Here is a 27637-nt window from a genome sequence, read left to right on the forward strand (position 1 = left end):
CACTTGGCTGTCCTTCTCCTACCTGCATATACCGTAGGCAGAGGCTAAAGGCAAAGCTCCAGAGATCAGGACAACAAAGAGGTGGTCGTGGGAGGCAGAGGAGCAGCTACAGGATTTCTTTTGAGTTGGTAGACTGGGCTGTGTTCAAGGACTCATCTGTAGATCTGAATGAATACATGATGGTTGTCACGGACTTACAGCTGTTGACAAGTGTCATTCAGAGATTTTCCCAGCCAGAAGCCCTAGATGAACCATGAGATCCGCAATCTGCTGAGGGCCTGAGGAATTTAAGTCTGGTGACCAACAATGTTACAAAAGGTCCAGGTATGATCTCTGGAAAGCCGTTTATGATGATGATTATGAGGACACGCAGTCCCCTTTTATTGTCATTTAGTAACGCATGCATTAAGAAATGATAAAATGTTTTTCCAGAATGATATCACGAAAACACTTGACAAACCGACTTAAAAACTAACAAAAAACACATAATTATAACATATAGTTACAACAGTGCAAAGCAATACCGTAATTTGGTAAGAACAGACCATGGCACAGTAAAAGTCTCAAAGTGTCTTGAAAGTCTCATCATCTCACGCAGACAGTAAACCTCCAGCGCCGCCAACTTGCCGGTGCAACATCCCGGAAGCATCCGACCACAGTCCAACTCCGAGTCCGTCCGAAAAACTCCGAGCCTCCGACCGCCTCCTGACACCGAGCACCAAGCATCATCTCTGCCGAGTGCTTCGACCCCGGCCCTGGCAACAGGTGATAGGCAAAGCTGAGGATTTGGGGCCTTCGTTTCCAGAGATTCTTGATCGCACAGTAGCAACGGCAGCAAAGCAGGCATTTCAGAAGTTACTCCAGATGTTCCTCTGCGCTCCTCACGGCTGTCTCCATCAAATCCGGATTGTGCACGGCACCCCTAGTTACACATATCCATATCATTCAGAATGGCCGCGCGCACTGCGTTGCGCCACCATCTTCCCTCCCCAGTGTAGGAAAGGGAGTTTCACGGGCGAAGTAACAATTCTGGACTAAATTTGAACCAATGCAGGATGCTCAACAGTTATCGCAGGGCTTGAATACTATCAACTCCAATAAAGTTAAATCAAACTATATAGGCAACAACAGAGCTTCACTTCATCTAGAGCTCAATGCCTTCTATGCTTATGTTGACCGTCAAAACATGGAGAAACCATCATGAAATCTATGATCCTGTGATTTCAGTCTCTGAACCCATGTGTGAACAGAACCCATGAAAATTATCCGGTCCTGACAGGATACCTGGCCAAGTACTAAAGATCTGTCCTGATCAACTGACTGGACTGTTCAACAATATCTTTAACCTCTTCCTTCATCATTCTGAGGTACAAACCTGCTTCAAGCAGGCTTCAATTACACTAGTGCCTCAGAAGAATGTGATAACCAGCCTTAGTGACTGTCATCTAGTAGCACTTAAATCCACAGTGATGAAGTTTTGAGAGGTTGGTGATTTGGATCTGCTGTAACTTGCCCACAGGAGTCACAGATTCACAGCAGATGCCATCTCATTGGCTCTTCACTCAACTCTGGAACATCTAGACAACAAAGATGCATACATCAGAATCATGCATCCCCTCAAAACTAATCAATAAGTTTCAAGACCTCTGTGTGCAATTGGAGCCTCGATTTCCTCACTTACAGACCCCAGTTTGGATTTACAACAACATCTCCATGATCTCCACAAGGCTGTATGCTTCGTCCCCTGCTCTACTCATTTTACACATGACGGTGTGGCTAAGCACACCTCCAATGCCATATTCAAGTTTGCAGATGATGTCATTGTCATAAGACAAATCAAAGATGGTGACAAATCAGCATATAGCAGGGAGATTGAATATATGGCTGAGTGGTACCATAACAACAACCTCTTACTCAATGTCAGCAAGACCAAGGAGCCAAGTATTGACTTCAGGAGGAGGAAACCAGGGGTCCAAGAGCCAGTCCTCATAGGTGGAGAGGTTCAGAAACTTTAAATTTCTTTGTGTTATTATTTCGTAGGACCTGCCCTAGGCTCAGCATGCAAGTGCAATTACAAAGAAAGCATGACATTGCCTCTACTTCCTTAGTTTGCAAAGATTTCCTATGACATATAAAATTCTGACAAACTTCTGGAGGTGTGTGGTGGAGAGTATATTAACTGGCTGCATCATAGACTGGTACAGAAACACTAATGCCCTTGAACAGAAAATCCTATAAAAAATAATGGATACTGCCTAGTCCATCACAGTTAAAGCCCTCCCCACCATTGACAAATCTACACAAAGTGTTGTTGCAAGAAAGCAGCATCCATCATCAGAGACCCCCACCACCCAGGACACGCTCTCTTTTCATTGATGCCATCAGGAAGAAGGTACAGAAGCCTCAGGACTCACACCACCAAGTCCAGGAACAGTTACTACCTCTCAACCACCAGGCTCTTGAACCAAAGGGGATAACTTCACTTGTCCCATCACCAAAATGTTCCCACAACCTATGGACTCATCATCTAATGTTCTCAGTATTTATTGCTTTTTTTTTCTTTTTTTGCATTTTGTTTTTGGCAAACTGGTTGAACACCCAAGTTGGTGTGGTCTTTCATTTATTCTATTATGGATTTATTGACTGTGTCTGCAAGAAAATAAATCTCAGGGTTGTATATAGTGATATATATGTACTTCGATAATAAATTTGCTTTGAACATCCCATCTCCAGAACTCAATACTTTGGGCTCAGCTTCAATCCAGCTGGCGCATGTCCCACTCTAAGATCTGTGGTTCAATATACATTTATAATGGGCTTCATGCCACATGCTTGACTAAATGATACATATGTATTTAGTGAAATGAAAAGTGCAGTGATAGTCCAAAGTAGCTCAAACAATGTCTGCCTACCAACCGTTTTATGAATGGATTTTAAAATGGATTTCAATGAGAACAGGACAAATTTAAATATAAGTATCTTCAGGCCAATGAAAGGTCATTAATCCAAAATGTTAACTCTTCCATAGATGCCAATTTTCTGAATAATTCCAGCATTTCATTATCTTGCAATTTCCAGCACCTGTCATTTTGCTTTTGAATCAGAAGCAGATTTATTGTCACTGACAGTTGGGGAATTTGTTGCTTTCCAGCAGTATCCTTCTGGTTGTCCTAACCAGGAGAGGTAGTGGGGATAAGCTCCCACTACCTATCAAATGTTCCCAATGGTGTGTGTCTAAAATAGCCTCTGACAACCAAGTTCAGTTCCTGGCCCTCATGTGTGGATTAGCTAATAAGACTGGCAGAACCTTTTCTACTGTTAGAAGGGGCAAAAGCAAATTACTGGTGCCTTAAAACCAGTCATTTTGGGCAGATGGGGCTCATCAGCTGCATGGAGAGGGGTAACTTGCTGTGTGGGCAATAGCTTGCTCTCCATATTGTACTGCCTTGGTTTGCGTAAAGGTTTGCATATCACATAAACAACTAGGATGCAATAGCCATGTTTGACCCTGACCAGAGGAGGGCCTTAGCTATGATGTAGGCATAATAGATTACTGAGAGTTACAAAAATAAAAAATAAGTAGTGCAAAAGGGGAACACGAGGTAGTTAACTTAAGTTCATGGACCATTCCAGAATCTGATGGTAGACCGGAAGAAACTTCAGAAAATATTGAGTGTTGGTCTTAAGGCCCGTGTACCTTCTCAATGGTAGTGAATAGAAAAGGGCCTATCCTGGATGGTGAGGGTCCTTCATGATGGATACTGCGTTTTGAAAATGTCCTTGACGGTGGGAAGTCTAGTGCCAATGGTGAAGCCCTGGCTGAGTCTATAATCCTCTGAAGCCTTTTATGATCCCTTGCATTGGTGTGACCATACCAAATGGTGGAGCGACCAGTTGGAATGTTCTTCATGGTACATGTGTAGAAATTTGGTGACATACCAGATCTCCTCAAACTCCAAAGTACAGGCACCAGCTTGCCTTCATTGTGCATCATTTTGTTGAGCCCAAGATAGATCCTCTGAGATGTTGCACCAAGGAACTTGTAGTGACTCACCCTTTCCACCACTGAGGCCTCAAAGAGAATTGATGCGTGTTCTCCCAATTTCCCCTTCCTGAAGTAGACAATCAGTTCCTTGATTTTGCTTACATTCAGTGCAAGGTTGTTATTGCAACACCACCCAACCAGACAATCAACAAGACCCACATCATCATTTGAGATTTTACCATCAACAGTGGTGTAAACTGCAAATTTATAGATGGAATTGGAGGTGTACTTAGCCACAGTTGTCTGTGTGGAGCCCAGACCAATGAGCTAACAACACATCCCTCAGGTGCACGTGAGTTGATTGCTAACAAGATGTTATCATCAATCCCTACTGCCTGTAGTCTCCTGATTAGGAAGTCAAGAATCCATTTGCCAAGTGAGGTACAAATCCTCCTCCTGAGTCCTGATGAAGGGTCTCAGTTCGAAACGATGGCTGTTTATTCCTCTCCATTGATGTTGCCTGACCTGCCGAGTTTCCAGTATCTGCAGATTCTTTTGTGTTTGCAAATCATCAGGCCATTTTTATAACTAAGCAGATAGAAGAATTAGTAATGAGCAGGGAAGGGTACGAGTTCAGAGGGATTTATCAGAATCAAAGAAATTTATGGCAGAGATCAGTCTATTGGCATGGTAGCATAGAGATTAGCGTAATCGCTTCACAGCATCAGCTGTAAGATTGGGGTTCGATTTCTGCTGTTGTCTGTAAGAAATTTGTACGTTCTCCCTGTGATGGTGGGATTCCTCCAGTATCCTCCTGTATTCCAAAAGCTGTTTGGTTAGAGTTAGAGAGTTGTGGTCATGCCATGTTGGCTCTAGAAACATGGTGACACTTGCGGCATGCCCAGTACAAACCTCGCTGATTTGATTTAACGCAAAATTACATTTCACTAGGTTTTGATGTACATGTGACAAAAAGCTAATCTTTTTAATAACTTTAATCTTTATCACCCCACGGTGCTAATCAGTCAAATCCCAACACTTGGTCTGTATTTTGTCGGTTTCAGCACTTCATTTGCCCATTGCAAAGACATCACGGGAGAAAAAATATTTTCAACATTAACTGCTGCAAAGTCAACTCTTCAAGGGTTCTAGGTTTTGAATGTAATTACACCAGTTTTATTATAATTGCAGGTGAAATCATCCAAGATTTAACAAGAGTATTTCCATACAGGCAGACAATATATAAAAATATATATTTATTGACGGAATAAAAGCACAAGCAGCACAAAGGAAAAAGTCAAGTAACTGCACAGTTTGCATCAGCAGATCTGCAGACAAAAGATTCAATAAAGAAAATGAAAAACTGGCCAAACAAGCTGAGAAAATTCTTTTTTTGTATTTTGGTACATGAATTAAAACATTTAATTTTCTTTTTTTTTTATCGAAGTCTGTCCCAGCGCCAAATCGTGGCATCATCACAAACAGCGATGAGTATACTGCTATCTCTGCTGAAACTGGTTTGCCGTATAGCTGCAGTGCATTTTGGATAAGCCAGTGTAGTGCATCTAAAACAAAACACAGTAAGATCAGAAAGCAGTTGAAAACTTAACTGGCATATCATCTAAGTATAGCAGTTTGTTATAGTAGAATTTGTAAATGATTTTGCATAATTGTTCAGTATTTCTCCTCTTTGCATATTCCAAAGCCAATTGTATAAACCACAGGTGAACTCTGAAAATCTGAGCTTCAGTCATCCAAAGTATGTACTAGTGCTCGACTTAACTACTTAAATAAGCAAATAGTTACGTGAAGCACTAGAAAAGTCTTTGGAAGGGTGTTAGCCAGTAGGCTGTGCCATTGATAAGGGTAAATTAGAAATCTGTGCAAAATGTAGAGGAAATGAAATTTGTTTTAAGCAGACAAGAGAAAATCTACATATGCTAGAAATCCAAGCAACACATACAAAATGCTGGAGGAACTCAGCAGGCCAGGCAGCATCTATAGAAAAAAGTATAGTTGACGTGTCAGGCCAAAACTCGTGGGTTTTGGCCCGAAATGTCAACTGTACTCTTTTCCATAGATGCTGCTTGGCCTGCTGAGATCCTCCAGCATTTTGTGTCTGCTGTCCTGCCGAAGGGTTTTGCCCTGAAACATTGACTACTTTTTTACTATAGATGCTGTCTGGCCTGCTGAGTTCCTCCAGCATTTTGTGTGCATTGTTTGTTTTAAACAAGCTCCGTTTTTATGAATCAAACAAGTCAAACCAAAATGATATTTTCGAAAGCAGACCCACAGAAAACAAGTCATAATTTCAAAATAAATGAAGAGCCTTATACATTGACATGATTTTGGCACGTCTTTTGCAAAATAAGATAATGAAATAATCCCTACTTAGCCTTATGAGGATCTTCCACTTCAAGGTCCCACACATAGAGTTTTCCAACTTGATTACCCAATGCTAACATCTTTAAAAAGAAATTTAGATTTCAATAACTCAATAGTTTAAGGTTTAAAAAGTTTTTAAACAATAAACTCTACATAATTGATAATACAAATATTCATGGTTAGCTTGAAATCAAAACTTCAATATTCAGTAGTTAATGGCAGCAATGCACACTAAGAACAGTAAAAGTAAATGATGCAAAAGGCCAATCATCTGCTAATATTGAAAATTAAGCACAAAGGGACTGCCATACTTGCACATTAATAATCTTCTCCACCATACTATTCACATTTTTGTCTTCTATAAACATCGAAATAATTTCAAAAAGGTCGATCATAACCTTTGACAGGGTTACAGCCAGCCAACTATTTACCGAGAATAAAAGTAGTTAAAGGAATAGACCACTAAATTATATCGACTGAACCTTTCTGTAGACTTTATTCTTACCTTCTGCCAGAAATCCATTGAGAATCTCATGTACCAGATGTCACACTGACTGTAATCGAATCTTCCCAATATTGTCACATTCGATTCATTTGGTTTTATTCTATCAATGTCATCTTCCATTTTGCTTGGTTTCCAACACACAATGGCATTTTCACATGACTAAAACAGTGAACACAATTATAATTAGTTTGTGGATCTCATTCATATTGCTGAATTGTTTAAAAATTCAACCCTTGTCAAAAACAAAATCTTTTAAGGTCTTAGAATTCCATACATATAATATTAATTTTAAAGTATGGCTTTCAAGCAGCAGTAAACATCTAATGCATTACGGAAACCTCCAAAGTTCTGCATTGCTAAAACCAGGTTTATTTTTCTCACAAGGGACTTCTGCACCTCCTTTTATGGACCCATTCCACTATTGTGTATCAATTTCTGACCTGGAGCAACAGCAATCTAACAAAGTCTACTTTTAATTCAGGAATTACCTATCGCAGAGACAAAAAGGGAACAGAATGTTTACCTTTGATAATATCAAATCTCCAAGCCATCGCACACAATCCACATAATTCCTATGTATATCCCTCGTAGAAAAATCAGGAAAATGGATTTTCTGTGACACGAATGGCCTACAATACAAAGAGATCGATTTTTATTTAAATAAAAGGTCCATCTCTGATCTAAAGTAGCCAAGAAAGGGATTTTGGCAAGCAAATATTAACTTGTTTAATAATGCTAAGGAATATGGTAGCCTAAAGATTTGTATTACTGGATGTACAATTTGGATTTGAGAATCCCAATGACCTCAGTCACTTGAAAATTTGTACTTTTTCTTAAACTTGATTTTGGTATCTAGGTGTCACTGCCTAAACATCTGAATCTTCAATAACAACAACCTAGAACTAATGCAAAATGTTAAAGCATGTGCAAGCACCTTCAATCAAAAGTGCCATGTGAGCAATCTATCTCGGTTCAGACAAAACCAATCATTAACTAATTCTACCAACCCTCAATGGCAAGAAATGCCCAAGGGCTTCAGGCTTGACAAACAATTTTGATGAAATACCTTTGATCAGAAACATTAACTCAATTTCTGTTTCCATAGATGCTACCTGACGTGAAGAGCATTTCCAGTGTTTTCCATTTTACTTCAATTTCCAGCACCTGCAAGTTTTGATCTTCAATGTTTATGGCTTCTAATATTATGGCCACAGTACAGGTGTCCCCCGCTTTTCGAACGTTCGCTTTACAAAGATCTACATTAGTACCCTGTTTTCGGATGGCGGGGGAAACCTGTACCAAAAACATGTAAGGAACGTACTGAGGCCCTGACTGAGCTAGTTAACTCACTAGTACATCTATGATGTAGAAAAACATCCACATACATTCTATTCACAAAATCTGGCCAATTGCGACATTAATGACGGATTAGAGAATACATCTTATGAGGAAAGTACGGATTTTCTCTTTATATCGATTGAGAGGTGACTTGATAGAGCTGTATAAGATGATGAGAAGCACAGATAGTGGACAGTCAGCACCTCTTCCTCCCAAGGAAGCACAGACCAGTAACAGAGGATATCCATTTAAGGTGATTGGAGGAAACTTTAGATCAGGGGTTCCCAACCTTTTTTTTTAATGCCATGGACCCCCTACAATTAAACGAGGGGTCCATTTTAGAAATGCAGAAGGTAGTGAAGTTTGGAACATACTGCTGTGGATAGTGGTAGAGTCTGATACAATAACAACATTTAAGAGACTCTTAGATAGACACATGGATATAAGAAAAATGGAGGTTTATGGGCTGTGTAGGAGAGACAGCTTAGACTGATCATTGATCATTATGTTAGTCGACACAACACCATGGACAAAAGGGTTTGCACTGTGCTATACTGTTCTACCTTCTCTGAATCTGCCATTGTGTGCTTTGTAACACCCAAAAGCAGCAGCAATCCATGCATGCACACAGCAAGATCAGGACAATATCCTGTTTTGTCAAAAGCAACATTCATGCCACACAAATGCAATCCATTACCACTTCATACATCACAAAGTTGAACCACATTTCATTCATATTTAATAGCATTACTGTTTCTGAGACTCCAACATCTTACGGCTAATGTCGTCTTGGCACCAGATACACAATTGCAACAACACGTGATGTTGAATGAAATCCTCTCAAGCCTGGTGTACATATCAGTATTTGGAGAGTAAACATTTACAATAACAATATTAGCTAGAGATGTTTAGAGGCCAACAACTAGTGGAGTGCCGCAGGGATCAGTGCTGGCTCCATTGTTGTTTGTCATTAATAACAACCTGGATGATAATCTACTCAACTGGATCAGCAAATTTGCAGATGACACCAAGATTGGCGGTGTAGTGGACAGTGACAAAGGCTATCATGGCTTGCAGTGGGATTAGGACCAGCTGGAAAAATGGGCTGAAAATGGCAGATGGAATTTAATGCCGACAAGTGCGAGGTGTTGCACTTCGGTAGGACCAACCAGGGTAGCTCCTACATAATGAACAGTAGGGGACTGAGGAGTACGATACAACAGAGGGACCTGGGAATAAAGGTCCATAATTTGTCGAAATTGGCGTCACAGGTGGACAGAGTCATAACGAAAGCATAAGGCACATTGGCCATCAAAAATCAAAGTACTGTGTTCAGGAGATACGATATTATGTTGAAGTTGTATAAGACATTAGTGGGGCCTAGTTTGGAGTACTGTGTGCTGTTTTGGTCACCTACCTACAGGAACAATATAGCATTTCTGTGCTGTTTGACTACAACTGAGAACAGATTTCTCTGTACAGCAGTATTCAGCAGTCTCACTCCCTTTAATACTACTTTTTTCTCAATGGTTATTTTCCCAAAATATACTCCATTAACCAAAATCGAATCAATTTGACTTTTGTTTTCAGACACCACTTCCTCATTACAATTTTCTTTCCTATCCAATAATGTAATGTGTGCATATTTGGCTAATGAGATCAACTGCTTCATCCAAGTTATTAATATAGATTACATATAGTTAAGGTCCTAGCACTGATCCCTGTGAAATATTGGTCGTTAAAACCCATCAGCCTGAAAATGATCCAGTTAGTTCAACTGTTTTCCATTGATTTTATATATTGCCCAACTCCCACAAACTGATATCTTGCATAGCATTTTATGGAATATTATCTGGAAATCCACATCTACTGTATCTACTTTCTCTTATCTCTCCTAATATTAAATCTTAAAGTCTATCAAATTTATCAACAACGACTTCCCTTCCATGAAGCCACACATCAGCTTATTTGTATGGAGATTCTAAACATTGTTGCCAAGGCGGGAGGAGAGAGAGCAGCGCGCCTGCGTGTGCACAGCCCTCCGGTGAAAAATGATATCGTATCTGTTAAACAGGGGCCGTGGACAATTCTGATTAGATGGAGAATGGACATGAAAGCACAGAGGAACATCTGGAGAAATTTCTGAAACGCTTGTTCGCTGCTGTCGTTACTGCGTGGTCGGGAATCTTTCGGAGGGTAGACTTCAAAATCCCCGGCTTTGCCTGCTGTTGGTGACCGAGGTTGAGGTCGAATCGTTCGGACAGAGATGGCGCTCAGTACTCGGTGTCAGAGAACTGATCAGAGCTCAAAGTTTACGGATGACTCAGAGTCAGATCGGCATGGCAGGGAGAGTTTTTCTTCCTTCTCCCGTCTGCGTGAGATGTGGGACATTTGAGAGACTTTGAACTTTTACTGTGCTCATGGACTTCTTCATCAAGTTACGGTATTGTTGCACTGTTGTAACTATAGGTTATAATTATGTGGTTTTGTCAGTTTTTTCAGTCTTGGTCTGTCCTGTGTTTTGTGATATCATACCGGAGGAAATATTGTATCATTTTTTAATGCATACATTACTAAATGACAATAAAAGAGGACTACGTGGCTTCATAATCTAAAATCTAAACTTAAATAACAAGATAATTTTCTCCGCTGATAAATGTTAATATAAATGGCTTATAGTTTTCTGGAAATTTGCCTCGCTCTTTTGTGGAAGAGGTGTTACTTAAAGGTATTCTCCAGGTCATCAGTACTTTTTCCAGAATCTTATAAGATCACAACCAATGAATCCGTCATCTCTGAAATTACTTCTTATTAAACCTAATACAGGCCATCAATCATTAGTCTCCATAACTTGCTTCAAACTATTTTGCTAATGATAATTAATTTCTCCCTCATTTGCTCAATGATTAGCATCTCAAACAGCCTCTGACGACCAAGTCCAGCTCCTGGCCTTCACGAGTGACTTAGCTATTCAGCCCAATAGAACCATTCCTATTGATAGAAGAGGCAAAGGTGGGTTAATGGCACCTTAAAGCTAGTTGTTTCGGGCAGATGGGGCTCATCAGCTGTAGTCAGCAGCTCATCTAGTAGGGGAACTCTGATCTCAAACTTCTGCTGCTTTGTAGCTATACCCATTCATGGGGAAAGCTTCCAGAATAACCCCTAAGGAAAAGTCCAGAGCTGGAGTCTCTAAGGCAGTCTTTCACTGAGTTCAACTTTGACTGGCAACTCCTATGACACTGCTAGTAACAATCTGTACCAGTCTCTGGATTCATCAAATGCATGGAGAGGGGGAGCCCGCTACATGGCAACAGCTTGCTCTCCATATTGTACTACCCTAGCTTGTGTATCACATAGACAGCTGGGACACAACATCTGTGGTTGACCCTAATCAACAGATAGCAACAGACAATAGTAACAAGGTCTCTTGTCAAATTGTTCAAAGACCATATGTCTGAAATATGTTTCATAAACCATTTTCTTTATAGCTAAAGATAATGAAATCGTGTTACCTGAGTTAATTACAGAAGTCTCAAATAGACTGTGGTGCTTTGTCAAAAATTATTGTTTTTCCAAGGCTGGTTTGGGGTGGAGGAAGAAAATGGTGGATTGGAGAAGTCCAGTTATTGTTAACACCCTTATTACTGGTACAGACCACAATTAAGGCTGGATGGTATTCTCTTTTTGTTTCCCCCAAACACTATTCCTTTGCCTATCAATAGATCACTTTGCACTAAACTGGATTTTTTTGTTTTAATATGTTCTTTCTTGTAAAAATTGTGTATAATTTATGTCAAATTTGTGTTATTTTTGTGAATACATGTGAGGCCACTGCAACTAAGGTTTTCATTGCACCTGTGCATATGATAAGGAATTGATTTAATGATTTTTCAATAGGGCATAACAAGGCCAACTGTAATTCCCCTAACATGATTCAAGTTGAAATCAGCCCACACATCACAATCCAGGAATCAAACAAAATACTTTTAAAAAGCAAATAGCTCAGTTACAAATTTTAAAAATTATGTCAAATCATGTAGTCTTAAATCTCTTTCCTACACTGTACAGGTCTTTCAAAATGGAATTAAAATACGAAGAGTTGTTTACAAGAACATCAAGAACTACCTGTTGTTAATCCAAATACTTACACAAAATATGCAACACAGAAGTAGACATAGTTATAACATAAACATTTTTCCAATAAAACTTACAAATTTGTAACTTTTTTTCAGATCAAGTATGGTTCAACCAAATATTTTAGAGGTAATTAGAAACCAAACAATGTGCTTGTTAGAAGCCCCAGGGTTGATCACTAGCATTGTGAGTTAGCTCATTTCAATGAGAATTAAGTAGCATTGCAATTTCATTTTCAAGATGCATGAAGGTGTTATGGATAAAACTGAATAGATACTTCAATTGAAACAACATTCTGAATGGGCAGATGCAAGAGAAAAGTTCTCTTATGACATCAGTTGAATGGGAAATTGATACTGAGATTGCAATCTTTATAATATACGGGACTGTAAATTCAAACCAAAGATACTAGAAATTAAATCTTTCACAAATTTATTGGAGTGGAGCTGTATTTTTTAAAGATACACACAGATTAACTTGCGCTGCATGTTTTTGGAGATTAGCTTTCCTAACTGACAAACCAACAGAAACACAACAAGCAGTTTCATTTTAGATAAATTTGTTACAAAACCTGAAAGCCATGTTATGAACCGAACAAAAGGCTGAAATATGTTACCTGTTCGTTTTACTTGGATTATATTCATTTGATGCTTTAATTGCCTTTAACATTCTTTCAGAATTGATTCGCCACAATTTAAGGGAATGATCCATACCACAAGACATTATTTTCTCACCAAGAAGATCAAAATCCTACAAATGAAGGTAAACACAAGATAACAGGATGAAAACATTCACTGGATCACATAACATCTTTTATTGAATATTTCAAACATTTTTCATGGTTTACTTTTAATGGAGAACATTTTGATTGCCATTTGGCACCTGCAAAATTTATTACATTTCAAAGTAAATGTCCAATTTCTGTCTATTATACAAGACATTAAATGGAAGAGGAGAATCTTGTCTACCAAAAGACAAGCCTTTTATACCAGATTTCCAAGACTGAATTTAACTTACTGAAAGCACTGACATATGATGGACATGGATTCACATTTCCCTCCAGAATCTTGAGCATATAAACATAACTAATATCTCAATATAATGACAAATGGAATATATCAGATGAGCCATTAAACATAGATCTCAATTCCTTTTATTCAAATACCGAAGCACCTCATGGTACAACTCATGGCAATGTGAGAGAAGCTCTTCCAATGTTCTAGTAAGTATTTGAGCTAATTTACTTACAATTGGAAAACAAAATTGAGGAACTGAGGGTAAGACTGCTGTATCAAAGAGAAATGAGGGATTGTTGTGTTCAATGTCTGAACAAGACAGCATACCAGATACAGTGATCAGACCAGAAGGTTTCTCAGTTTACAGAATGGATTGAACTGCTGATTTGGAAAACACAAAAGATGGAGGTGCGTGTTTCATGATAAATCCTTGGTGTGTTCTGATCTGGTAGTTTTGTCAAACTCGTGTTCCCCAACCTTGAACACCTGAATGTCAAATGCTGTCTATTCCATTTACCTGGAGAGTTCTCCTCTGTAATCTTGACTGCAGCTTACATACCACCAAGGGCCGATGATAATCAAGCACTCATGACATTGCATGATGCCGTCTCCAGATAAGAAACAGTTTATCCCAACGCATTTCAAATCAGTCAGGGACTTCAACCAGGCTTGCTTGGAAAAACCCAGCTCAATTATGATCAGTATATAACCTAAAGCAACAGAGGTCCAAAAACACTTGAACACCGTTATACTAAGATAAGGAATGCCTATTGTTCCATGCCCAGACCACATTTTGGTAAATTTGATCATTTGACTGTCCTTCTCCTACCTGCATACAGGCAGAGACCAAACAGCAAAGTTCCAGAGATTAGGACAAACAAAGAGCTGGCCGTGGGAGGCAAAGAGCAGATATGGAATTGCTTTGAGTCAGTGGTCTGCATTACGTTCAAGGACTCATCTGTGGATCTGAGTGAACACACTATAGTTGTCATGGACTTCATTAACACAGTTGTAGATAAGTGTGTTCCCACAAAATCATTCGGTTTTCCCCTGGATGAACATGAGTTCCGCAATCTGCTGAGGGCCAGATCAGAGGCATTCCAGTCTAGTGACCAACTATGTTACAAGAGGTCCAGGTACCTCTGGGAAGCAATCTCATGGGTGAATTGGCAATTCCAGACTAAATCTGAAACAATGAAGGATGTTTGACTGTTGAAGGAATTGAATATGATCACATCTTATAAAGTTAAACAAAGCGAAATAGGTGATAACAGGTCTTTGCTTCCAGATGAGCTCAATGCCTTTTATGCTTGCTTTGACTGTCAAAACATGGAGGAACCATCATGAACTCCCACAGCCACCGATAATCCTGAGGCCAACATGCGAACAGCCTTTAGGAGGATAAACCCATGAAAAGCATCCAGCCCAGATGGGGTACCTGGCCAAGTACTAAAGACCTATTCTGGAGTGTTCACTGAGGTCTTTAACATCACGCTTCAGCAGTCTGAGGTTCACACCTGATTCAAGCAGGCTTTAACTATACCAGTGCCTACTAAAAACGTGGTAATCTGCCTCAATGACTGTCATCCAATAGCACTAACACCCAGTGATGAACAACACACACAAAATGAGGAACTCAGCAGGCCAGTCAGCATCTATAGAAAAGAGTGCAGTTAATGTTTTGGGCCGAGACCCTTCAGCAGGACTCTGACTCCACAGTGATTGAGTGTTTTAAGAGGTCGGTGATGAAGCCTGAGAAGCAACTTAAATCCATTCCAGTTTGCCTCCCAGAGCAACTGGTCCACAGCAAATGCTATCTCACTGGCTGATTCCTGGAACATCTAGGCAACAAAGATGCATACCTCTGGATGCTCTTTATCGACTACAGCTCAGTATTCAATACCATCATCTCCTCAAAACTAATCAATAAACTTCAAGACCTTGGTCTCAATACCTCCCCATGCAATTGGATCCTTGATTTTCTCACTTGCAGATGCCTGTCAGTTCAGATTGGCAACAACATCTCCTCCACTGTCTCCATCAGCACGAATGCACCATAAGGCTGTGTGCGCAGCACCCTGGTCTGTTCACTTCACACGTATGACTGTGGCTAAGCACAGCTCCAATACCATATTCAAGTTTGGCCATTGGCATAGGCCAATTCAAAGGTGGTGATGAATCAGTCGAGTGGTGCCATAACAACAACATTTTACTGAATGTCAGCAAGACCAAGGAGCTGATTATTGACTACAAGGAAACCAGAGGTCCAAGAGCCAGTCTTCATCGGAGGATCAGAGACAGAGAGTTAGTCCTCGGTGTTATTATTTCAGAGGACCTGCTCTGGGCCAGCACACAAGTACCATTCTGAAGAAAGCACAGCAGTGCCCCCACTTCCTTAGGAGTTTCAGTTTGACCTCTAAAACCTTGACAAACTTCTATATATGTGTAGTGGAGAGTATATTGACTGACTGCATCAGAGCTTGATAGGGAAACACCAATGCCCTTGAATGAAAAACCCAACGAAAAGCAGTGGATATGGTCCAGTCCATCATGGGTAAAGCCTTCCCCACCATTGACAACATCTACATAAAGCATTGTTGCAGGAAAGCAGCATCCATCACCAGAGTGCCCCACCACCTAGGATATGCTCTCTTCTCGCTGCTACCATCAGAAAGAAGGTACATGAGCCTTTGGACCCACACCAGGTTCAGTAATTAATATTACCTGTCAACCATCAGGCTCTTAAATGAAAGGGTATAACTTCACTTCATCATTGAAATGTTCTCACATCCCATGGACTCACTTTCAAAGACTCTTCATCTCATGTTCTCATTATTTGTTGCTTATTAATTTATGATTTCTTTTTTCTTTTGTATTTGCACAGTTTTTGTCTTTTGCACCTGGTTGAATGCCTAATTTGGTGGGGGTTTTCATTGATTCTATCATGGTTATTATTCTATTACGGACTTATTCAGTATGCCCACAAGAAAACGAATCTGAGTGTTGTATATGGTGACATACGTATTTTGATAACAAATTTAGTTTGAACTATTCCTTGTAGGATCTTGCTGTATGGTTCCATAGTTCCCTATATAAAATCAGTGACCCTCAATGGAAGTATTTTTTTACTTCACACTCCTCCTCGCTGAGAAGAAGGAATTTTTCCACCTTCGATTATCAATTCATTTTAGAACACAATTTCACTTGAATTTGCTACATTACCGATGACCATTATTTTGCATTGGCAAGTTGTTTGAACCAGCTTTCCCAATAACCCACTTAATTACATCTTGCCATATGTTTCAGAAGTAACATTGTTTATCCTCAAACCAGGCTACATTCTGGTGATTTTGTTCCATTTGGCAAATATAATTAGCATTCTTTGTACAAACCTTCTAGCTAATTTTGAATGTCATTCCACCATCCTAGCACTACCTCAACCTACAACTAAGCAACATTCGTTCAGAGATAAACAAATCTCCAAGCAGCATCTTTTAATTGCACCTCTACTACTCCAACAAGCATACAGTATTTCCATGTTCTCACACTTTCTAGTCATGCCCCATTTAAATGCCTTACCAAAATGCCATGGCAAGGGAAAACACATGTTTAAAAAAACAGAACATCTTGCAATAAGTAGCATTTAGAAATCAGACAAAACAATGATCTCAAGATGATCTAATCATTAACAAATGCAAACTCCAGAGCATCTCTTTATCATTCAATACAGTTTATGTTTTGTTTCCATAGGAGTCTAGGCTGTGCCAAAAACTCATGTCTTTTCTACACAGATATACAAATAAATATTTAGACAAATCCTTAATAAATTTTAAGTTACCAACAGAAGCTAAATATTACAATGGCATAAAACATCATTGGTCACTTACTGCACTCAGGACTTCATCTCTGTGTCCTTCCACACCTCCAAATATTGCAACTAAAGTATCAGTCTGGATGTTCCAAAACCTTAGAGCATGATCTAATGTGAAACAGATTCCATTTAGCTTCAGGTGGATTTTCATAGAAGCTGCAGTTTTATCATTTTGATAAGCCAAAGGCTCAAGTCTAAAGTGCAATTATATGTCTTAACAAAACATGCAAAAATTTTCCAAACAATGTTATTGTAATCTACAATTGTGAAGCATATTTAATCTTGCATCAGATAATATAATTTCTATTTTGTGAATGTAATACTTCGCAAGGCCTTCAAATTAAGATGCCCAAATGCAAGAACTGATGCAGAAGAAATTATTTTATTTTAAAAATACAGTAGCAGAAAATAGGATGAAATAGAGGAAAACACTTACAGTGCATATGGAACCTAATACAAGTGCCCTGAATCATTGAGAAGTGCACTCTAGTTTTTTTTAATAACTAAAATCTCCTTACAAAACATAGTTTACTTACTGTAAGCTTATACTTAAAGATGCAAATGGACAAGATTGAAAACATTATTTCTTCAATATAATTTTAGAAACCATTCACATAAAAACTATTTTCCATTTATTCTTTTCCAAATCAATTTTCCCTTCCCCTTGCCACAATTACACCAACATTTTAGACCTTCTACAGCTATCAGCAGGCAGATTACTGCAGAAACAATTCAGTGCAAATAGATATAATACCCAATTCCCGACTTAATATTCAAGTCTATATCCAGATTCAGCAGCATTACTGAAACTGCAAATAGCAAACGAAATAAATTTCAGATATAATATTAATTCCACCGTTGTACAGGGCACAATAAAATTTAAAACAGAGCTAGTTTATAAACTAGCTATCTGCCAGTTACCTTTGCTTACAGAAAGAAGAAGATTTGGCTCTCTTGGGTGGAATTTCAGCTCATTGATGGCATTACCATGTCCAACATAATGCTATAATCAATAAAGAGGGAAGGCAGCCATGTCAATTTCATTTACATGAATAATAATTACTTCTTAAAAGTAAAAACCTGTGGGTGGAGCTAAGGAGACAATGGTTCCTTTGTTTGCATCTTCCGAAACAGCTCTATTTCTATTTTTAATATCTCTATTTTTCCCTTTCAGGGTACTTTTGAAGACCCTGACCTGGAGTTACATGCTGACTTTGGTTCTTTACGGGAATGGGACCTGCGCTTAGGGTCTCATGACTGGCTGTTATTCAATATACCAAGGACATGGCCTAGAAAATTAGCTCACCTTTGGAGTACAGGATTTCGTGGCTCTGGAGGCAGGTGGACACGTGGTTGGTACCTCTGCAGGGAACCTGTGTGTCGTGGGAGACAGAAGATCAAAAGCAGCAAGCTGGCTGCTGGCTGTATGCCCAGAGACTCGAGTTCTTAGGGCACAGAGCTTGGAAAAAGCAACGCAACTGACTTTTAACATCGTAATTCAGCAAGTTGTTATGTCTCCCCTCTTGCGTGAAACGAAGACACCTCTTTTTCCCTCATCAGGGAGAGACAGAGAGAAAACCTGTGGTATGTCCAATTACTGGGTGAACTAGTCGTCCTTGGAGTTCTGCAAGTCTGTGTCTTTATTGATGCTTTGCTACAAGTTTGAGTGCTCAGTGTGGGGCGCCGATGCTCTTTTTGCTGAGGGAGGGGGGAATCATTGCTTTGCTGCTGCTAATGCGTGGGAGGGGGGAGCTGGGGGGGGGAGCTTTGGTGTTCTAACATTTAACTGTCATTCATTCTTTGGGGCACTCCTCTGTTTTCGTGGATGGTTGCGAACAGCATGTATATTGTATATATTTCTCTGACATTAAACGTGCTTTGAAACCTTTGAAATAATAATAGCCTACTCTTTTTAAAACAGCAACTTAATAAACTAAAAATAAGCTGTTTGCAGGTGCACCAAAAAGTTTACAAATTGATTTCTAAGGCTTTCTGGAAATAAAATTGACTTCCCAAATGAAATATCAGGCATCACAATTGTCTCTTCATCCGACATCAAAAATAGCATTACTGAAAGCCACGCTATGACCTATTTATTCATTCCCTTCAAAATTACAAATGTTCTGATCAACCTGAAAGTGGAAAATGTCCAATGATTTTATAACTTCCTGCAGAATTTTTATTCAAGTTTTAGCATTTCAAATTAAATTTGTTTGTAAATTAGTGAAGGAATAAATGACATCTGATCAGGGAAAGGTACTTTGAAAATGTTTTTGTTACAACATTTAATCTTCCTGGCTTATGGATGAGCAGTTAAGACACCCTTCCCTCATTAAATTGTTAATCCCTATACTCTACATAAATTACAACATTTCACAGAAAGTCCAGTGACTTCAGTAGATCAAGACTGCTGGAAAAGGCATAAGAGACTTCAGATGTTGGCATCTGGAGCCAAAAATAAGCTGGAGGAATGCAATATCTTTGGAGGGAAAGGAATAGCTGATGTTTGCATCAGGCTGACAATGAGAAAAGGAAATAACCAGTATAAAGGGGCGAGGAAAGGCTATGGCAGGAACGGGGAAGCAACTGGTGAATCCACATACAGAGAGATTTAAGGTCCGATGGAACCAAGTAAGGGTGGAAGGGGTACAGAGAGCAATATGTAATTTATAACCTTATCAGGTTCTGCTCACCACCATCAGATATCAGAACTCCATAATCTGCAGCACTTTGTTGTCTCCACTATCATCTCCCTCAGATCATTCAAGTCCCTAGAGTTTGTAGAATTGTCCTCAGTGTTACCATAAATGTTGCACCATTTTATGGCCAACATTTGATAGCCAAATTTACCACTGTAACATCAATAAGGCTCTAACTTAAAGGTATACCTTTAACTAAGAAAATTATGAAATCTCTCTTAAAAAGGCATCACTATTATTTGAAACATCAAACAATCCTGTTTGATTTAAAATCTGCTATACTTGAAAAGAAAAACTCATATTTAATTAAAGCAATTTTAAAAAAGTAAAGAGCATAAATTTTACTGCACTAGTACAGATATTCAGTGGGATAAAAAATCATTAACATTAACCAAGCAGAATAGTCCATCTTTTACAGAGAAGTGCAACCATTATAAAATCTAAACTACAAAATATCATCCATTTACTCACCTTAATGCATTGCATGGAGATAGGATTAATAATTCTGATAATGCCCCTTGATCCTGCCACAGCCAGGAGAGGATGGCTTGTATTACTGTCATATGTCCAAGCACACGTGTAAAAGTTTTCATCTGTCTGTTCATCTCCAGAGTTAATGTCAATACTGAAAGAAATGTAATTCAGTATACCTTTGCTCTTTTACTCTTTCTAATTGCCTCCAAACTGCACTAGGAAACAATCTGACTCAGAACGAGATTTATCCAAGACAATTTTAAACAGCATAATTTTGTTTAAATCTCTCCAGAGGTATACATCCTAATGTTAGGGGTGTCATTCATTAATATGTGGTTACATTCAAGTTTACCTCTCTTTTGATATTAATTATACTGTAGCTTTTACGAACTCTGGTTACCTGCTCATGAAAATTTTACTTGTTCAAATCATTTAAAAGCATTATCCCCTATGCTGGCTTTTTACCTGAAAAGTACAAGAATATTTAACTTTGGAACAGTTATTTATTAAGATTCTATTGCTAACTACCCTTGGATTTTACTCCCTTCTCCCAAAAACTGACCAACCAGCTGAAAATGGCTCTATACAATTGCAGACATTAAATGATAATACATACTAACTAAATTTGTTTCTCATAAATTGTCAACTGCACATCCATTATTATGTGATTGTATTAAGGATACATCAGCGTCCACATAAGACTGCAATAATCGTATTTCCCCTTGAGAGTGACATTCATAAAGTGTGACCTAGTCCAACAAAAAAGAAAGAATTAGAATATATAGATCAAGCAACATTGCAGTAGGTCAGTTACATGGAATTGCCGCTGGCTGTTCAATTACCTGGGTCAGACATGAAGTGACTATCTCACTTGGCATTCTATGCACCAAGGATGATGCAGTGTAGAGGCTTATTTCCAAAGCATTCAACAGCCATCAAAATGGGAAGTGCAGGATATGCCAACTCAAAACCTCTGAATGATTTTTAATTCAGTGGATTCTGGTTAATTGAACCAATCGGTTAATCAGGGCAGAAGCCTATTTGAGACAACTCTTAAAAGAATAAAATAATTCAGAAATTGGCTGAGATTTTTTCTCAGCAATCAGCGCAAAAGGTTGTTCACTGGTGACACAGCACGAGGTTTGAAAAAAGCTCAGGTGCTTTTCGGCTTTTATCTCCGTGAATGGCAACCAATGCAAGAGGTCACTCGTTGGTGATGCAAAGAGAGGTTTGAAAAGACTTCGGATCCATTTCGTTTTTTTTATTTCGGTAGGCAGCAATCACCATAGGGCAAAAAAAGAGAGGTGTAAGCAAAGTGGCCATTGTGTGAGCAGAGCATGGCTAGGGTGGTCCAGCTTTGGCTCAACAGGCTTGGGCAAGCATAGGCAAGTATGAAAGTTTCTAGTTTTGTTTAAATGTTAGTACATAGCTTGTGCGCTGAGAATGGATTCAGAGATAGTGGTATGTTCCTTGTGGGAAATTTGGGAGATCTCCAGTTTCCCTGATAACTACATCTGCATGAAGTCCATCGAGCTGAAGCGCTGAGAAACTGTTGAGGAAGTGGAGCTGCAGCTTGTATGGGAGAATGAGGTGGTGATAGACAGGAGCTACAGGGAGGTAGTCACCCCTAAGTTGCAGGACACAGGTCCCTGCATTACTGGTAGGAGAGGGAAAGGGAATACACAGCCAGTGCTGAGTATCCCTGTGGCTATTCCCTTCCATACTAAACATACAGCTTTGGATACAGTTGTGGGCAATGACTTGCCATGGGGAAGTTGCAATGAACAGATCTCTGTCAATAAGTCTAGCTCTGTGGGTTGGTGGACGGGGGAAGAGGAGTGCAGCATTGACAGGGAATTCCATAACAAGAGGAGCAGAAAGCAGATTCTGTGGACATGAAAGAGACATCCAGATGGTATGTTGCCTCCCAGGTGCCAGTGTCAGGATCAGGTCCACAGGGTTCTAAAGGGGGAGGGTGAACAGTTGGAATTCTAAAGGGGGAGGGTGTACATATTACTACTGACAACATAGGTAGGAAAAGGGAGGTCGTCCTGAAAAGAGAATATTGGGAGTTAGGCAGAAAATTAAAAAGCTGGACGTACAGGGTAGTAATCTCTGAATTGCTGCCTGTGCCACGTGCCAGGAAGGGTAAGAAAAGGATGATTTTGCAGATGAATGCATGGCTGAAGAATTGGTGCAGGGGGCATGGTTTCAGATCTCTAGATCTTTGGGATCTCATCTAGGGAAGGTATGACTTGTACACAAGGAATGGGTTACACCTGAACCTGAGGGGCAGCAATATCCTTCCAGGGAGGTTTGCTAGAGTTTTTTGGGAGGGTTTAAACTAATTTGGCAGGGGGATGGGAACTGGAGTGATTGGGCTGAGGATGCAGCAGTTGGTACACAAGTAGAAACAGTGTGTCGTGAGATTGTGGGTAAGGACGGGCAGTTGATAGGGCAAAATTGCAGTCAGTGGGATGAATTAAAGTGTGATAGGGGCCAAAATCAAAAGGGTGATGAATATAGTACTGAAGGTGTTATATTTGAATGCAAGTAGTACACGGGAATAAGGTAGGTGATCTTGTAGTACAGTTATAGAGATTAGCAGGTATGGTGCTGTGGGCATCCTGAAGACACGGCTGAAAAGAGATCATAATTGGGAGCTTAACATCCAAGGATACTTATTGTACTGAAAGTACAAGCAGATAGGCAGACGGGGTGGGATGACTCTATTGGGAAAAAGAAACACGAAATCAAATACTTAGAAAAAGGTGACATAAGATCGGAAGAGTAAAAAGACCCTAATGGGAGTTATATACAAACCTCTGAACTGTAGCCAGCTCATGGGCTACAGGTTACAAGAGAAGATAGAAAAGGCATGCAAAATGGGCAATGTTGTGATAATCATGGGGGATTTCAATAAGCAGATAGATTGGGAAAATCCAGTTGGTGGAATTTGTAGAATGCTGAGGTTGCTTTTTAGAGCAGTTTGTGGTTGAGCTTCCACTATGGGAACGGCAATTCTGGATTAGGTTATGTAATGACCCAGATTTTTTTAGGAAGCTTAAGGTAAAGGAATCCTAAGGAGGTAGTGATCATGATAGAATTCCCCCGGCAGTTAAAGAAAGAGCAGCTAACATTAGATGTATCAGTATTACAGTGGAATAAAGGGAATTACAGAGGCATGAGAGAGGAGCTGGCCAAAGTTGATTGTAAGGGGACACTAGCATGGATAATGGCAGAACAGCAACCATTGGTGTTTCTGGGTAAAATTTGGAAGGTACAGAAACGATACACCACAAAATTGAAGGATTCTAAATGGAGGATGAGGCAACCGTGGCTGACAAGGGAAGTCAAAGACAGCATAAAAGCAAAGGAGAGAGCACATAATATAGCAAAAATTATTGGGAAGGTGGAGGATTAGGAAGCTTTTAACAATCAACAGAAGGCAACCAAAAAAAAGCAAATAGAAAAAAGATGAAATAGGAAGGTAAGCTAGTCAATAATATAAAAGAGACGAAAGGTATGTCCATTGAACAGAGATAAAGGAAAATTCCTTTTGCCAGAAGATGGTGATTCTGTGGAATTCTTCACCACAGACAAATCATTGGGTATACTTGAGGTGGTGGTTAATAGGTTTTCAATTAATCAGGGCGTGAAAGGTTATGGAGAAAATTCAGGAGAATGAGGTTAAGGGGGACAATAAATCAGCTATGATGGAATGGTAGAGCAGACTTGATGAGCGGAATGGCCTAACTCTACACCAGTTCTAATGGTATCATGGATTCCCTTTGTTTATTTGGGACACTATGCCACCTAATTGGGGCAAGAAACTGTTGAACAGTTTCTAACTAGCTCCAGTCATGTGCACAAGCAAGCCCATTAGAAACTACACCGTGCTTTGGGCAAATAATTTTTAAGATAGCATCAGCTGCATGTGTTTATCTTCAAAAAGCAGCAATCTTTGTCATTGACAGTTGGCAAGAAATAAGCAGCAGGATAATTCAGAACTGTTTTGCTCATTGCAGTTTCAAGCATTCAGGTTTGGAGATGCCAGACACAGGAGTGAAAATTAAACAATTCATTACTCAACAGGTTAGAAATTATGAAGTATTTGAACATCTTGAATGTTACAATTAAAAAGAAGAATTGGAGGATGCAATCGTCGACAGCATTGTATTGAAGCAGTTCATTATCTGCAGTAGATGTCTGCACTGATTTTCTTCATTTATACTCAAAAGAATGTGATGCGGATGAATTTCTCCATCGATAACTAACTAATAAACAGTCTTATAGTACTGTAACATTGGTAGTGTTTTGATTTGTTCTTTATTTCATTTAAGTACACAATTTGTTATTCAGTTTGTCATTTTTATACCTTTTTAACTATTTCCATGAAACTTTGGTTAATTGGGGCAACTGCTTAATTGGGCCAAAATGCACCAGTTCTGATATGAGCCAATTGACTGGAGTCCAATGTTTTTTTTAAATCAACATTTCCATGCTATTAAAACTGAACTAAAGAACATTTTAAAAACTAAATTAACTTAATAAATTTAAACCGAACTAAAGTTGTTTTAAAAGCACATAACTTTCCGTGATGCCTCCAAATCCATTGGCTTTCGATAACCTATTGAAATAAAAGGAGACAAGATCTTGTGCTAACACCACGATTCCCCACCTCTACACTCTTTCATGATTTCAGTGGCAAAAGAAATAGACTATTCAGCCCACTTGTCTGGGTTCAAATTTACACTGCCTGAGCAAAACCTTAATAAATTTGTGGGTATTACATTTTTGTTAAATTACATAATTTGCAATACTGACCCGATTGCTGCCAACAGTAGCAAATACCAAAGGATCTCCCTCCTTACTGTGCCAGTTAAACTGTACTCCAAAAAGTGGTTGACCATGATCCTCCTACAAAACAAAGAATAATCTTCTTCCATAAAAGTTACTTTGGAGTTTTTCAAAATATCTTGGCATCAAACAATGCTCTCAAGAGGCCAGATAAATGCAATAGTCTGCACAAAGTCAAGAATGAACGTTGTTTCATAAAAATGTGCACCTTAATTCATTCTGGTTTCAGGTTACAAAGCAACCCATGGTATACAAATAATTTTGGTTTATATCATCACTTTAAATCCTTGGCAGATCAACAATCCAAGAAGCATCTCAATAATAATTGTTGAGGGGATGCAAATACCATGAGAAAATTTAAACAGTGGTTCAGAAAATGTTTAACCATTATGTGGAAGGCTTTTCTAAGTTACAGCACAAAAATCACTTTCATCAAAAAGTTCAGTTGGGGAAAGGGATTTCACAGTGAATGTCATATGAACAATGCTAAACAATTACATTAGTCTTCACAATAAAGATAGAGATATGAGTAAAGCTTTTTCTGCTCCTAATGAAAACTGGCATATAGTGGAAGATTGCATCAGACTTCTGTGAGATGTAAGAATTATATAAAATTTTACAACATAAAGACAAGTCATTTATCCTGCCCTTTTGTTCATTCCACACCGCTTTCTCTCCCACATTTATCAAGCCTCCATTTAATCAATTGCGTGCAACTTTTGTTGAAACATGGGGAGCCAGATTAACAACTCAGAGCACATCAATGTCTTTAACTTCCTTAAAAGTCCTCACTGTTCTACAATACTGGTCAGACCATGGAGTCCAAAGGCAGAGCTCCAACTAACTGCAGTTCACAGCAGTTTTGTGTGAAAATATAAGAACTCTTCATTTAAAAGGAGTAGAAAACTGCTAGAGTGTGGAAAGTTTCAACTATTTTTGATAATTAACTTGTACTTATGACTCTTAAGATGTGTACTCCAAAGATTTTCTCCACATCTACTGCAACAGAGGACACAGAACATAGAACAGTACAGCATAGTACAGGCCCTTCAGCTCTAACCTACTCAAAGATTAATCTAACCCTTCCCTCCCACATAGCCCTCCATTTTTCTTTTTATCCAGGTGGCTGTCTAACAGTCCCTTAAGTGTTCCAATGTACATCTCAATGTTCCAGCAGCTACCACTCTGTGTGAAATACTACCTTTGACATCCTCCCTATACTTCCCTCTAATCACCTTAAAGTAACATCCCCTTGGATTAGTCACTGCCACCCTGGGAAAGTCTCGGCTATCCACTCTATCCACACCTCTGACGATCTTATACATCTCTATCAAATCACCTCTCATCCTTCTTCACTCCAAAAAGAAAAGCCCTAGCTCATTCAACCTATGCTCACAAGACATGCTCCCCAATCCAGACAGCACCCTGGTAAATCTCCTCTACACCCTTAATAAAGCTTCTACATTCTTCAAGAGATGACCAGAACTGAATGCAATACTCCAAGTATGGTGTAACCAGTTTTATAGAGCTGCAATATTACCTAGTGGCACCTGAACACAATATCTCCCAACTAATGAAGGCCAACACATCATATGGCTTTTTAAATCAACCCCATCAACTTTGAGGGATCCGTGGACATAGCCTCCAAAATCCCTCTGTTCCACTACACGGTTAAGAATCCTGCCATTAACCCTGTATTCTGCCTTCAAGTTCAAAATTCCAATGAGAACCACTTCACACTTTTCTGGACTGAGCTCCACCTGCCACTTCTCAGCTCAGCTCTACATCCCACTAAGTGTATCACTGTAACCTACAACAACCTTCTACATTATCCACAGCACCGCCAATCTTTGTGTCACTTGCAAACTTGCTAACCTACCGTTCCACTTCTCATCCAAATCATTTATAAAAGTCACAATGAGCAAGATCCCTGCAAAACACCACAGATCACCAACTTCCAGGCAGAATATATTCCATCTACTAGCACTCTCTGCCATCTGCGTGAAAGCAATTCTGAATCTACACAACCATTTCCCTGAATGCCATGCCTCGTGAAATTCTATATGAGCCTACCACGGGAATCTTGTCAAATCTATATATAACACATGCACTGCTGTACTCAAACCATCAACTTATTTTGTCACTTCTTCAAAGAATTCAATCAGCCTTGTGAGACACAACCTGCCCCTCACAAAGGTATGTTGACTATCCCTCTCCAAATGTTCATAAATCCTTTCTCTAAGAATCCTCTCCAAATGTTTGCCAATGCCCCCACCGATGGACGACTCACTGGTCTATAATTCCCTGTTACCCCTTTACCTTTCTTGAACAATGGAATAACATTTGCCCCCTCTAATCTTCTGTTACTAC

The 27637-nt window shown here is 39.3% G+C and overlaps 2 protein-coding genes across 2 annotated transcripts in view; one reads left to right on the top strand and one right to left on the bottom strand.

Moving 5' to 3' along the window:
* The window catches only part of LOC134349500 (polycomb protein eed-A-like), a 39758-nt gene extending 20449 nt beyond the window's left edge, over positions 1 to 19309 (top strand). The window contains exon 2 of the mRNA XM_063053901.1: positions 18409 to 19309. Within this exon, the coding sequence (XP_062909971.1) occupies positions 18409 to 18684 (276 nt within the window). The 3' untranslated portion in view covers positions 18685 to 19309. The remainder of the gene's footprint in view (positions 1 to 18408) is intronic.
* Positions 5222 to 27637, bottom strand: part of eed (embryonic ectoderm development) — a 29630-nt gene continuing 7214 nt past the window's right edge. The window contains exons 3-12 of the mRNA XM_063053900.1: positions 25235 to 25327; positions 21091 to 21156; positions 20405 to 20530; positions 18156 to 18237; positions 17251 to 17342; positions 12964 to 13097; positions 7399 to 7504; positions 6876 to 7034; positions 6377 to 6450; positions 5222 to 5550 (exon numbers count right to left, since the gene is read on the bottom strand). Coding sequence (XP_062909970.1) covers positions 5424 to 5550; positions 6377 to 6450; positions 6876 to 7034; positions 7399 to 7504; positions 12964 to 13097; positions 17251 to 17342; positions 18156 to 18237; positions 20405 to 20530; positions 21091 to 21156; positions 25235 to 25327 — 1059 coding nt within the window. The 3' untranslated portion in view covers positions 5222 to 5423. The remainder of the gene's footprint in view (positions 5551 to 6376; positions 6451 to 6875; positions 7035 to 7398; positions 7505 to 12963; positions 13098 to 17250; positions 17343 to 18155; positions 18238 to 20404; positions 20531 to 21090; positions 21157 to 25234; positions 25328 to 27637) is intronic.

Source organism: Mobula hypostoma, chromosome 7, assembly GCF_963921235.1.
Source record: "Mobula hypostoma chromosome 7, sMobHyp1.1, whole genome shotgun sequence".
NCBI lineage: Eukaryota > Metazoa > Chordata > Chondrichthyes > Myliobatiformes > Myliobatidae > Mobula > Mobula hypostoma.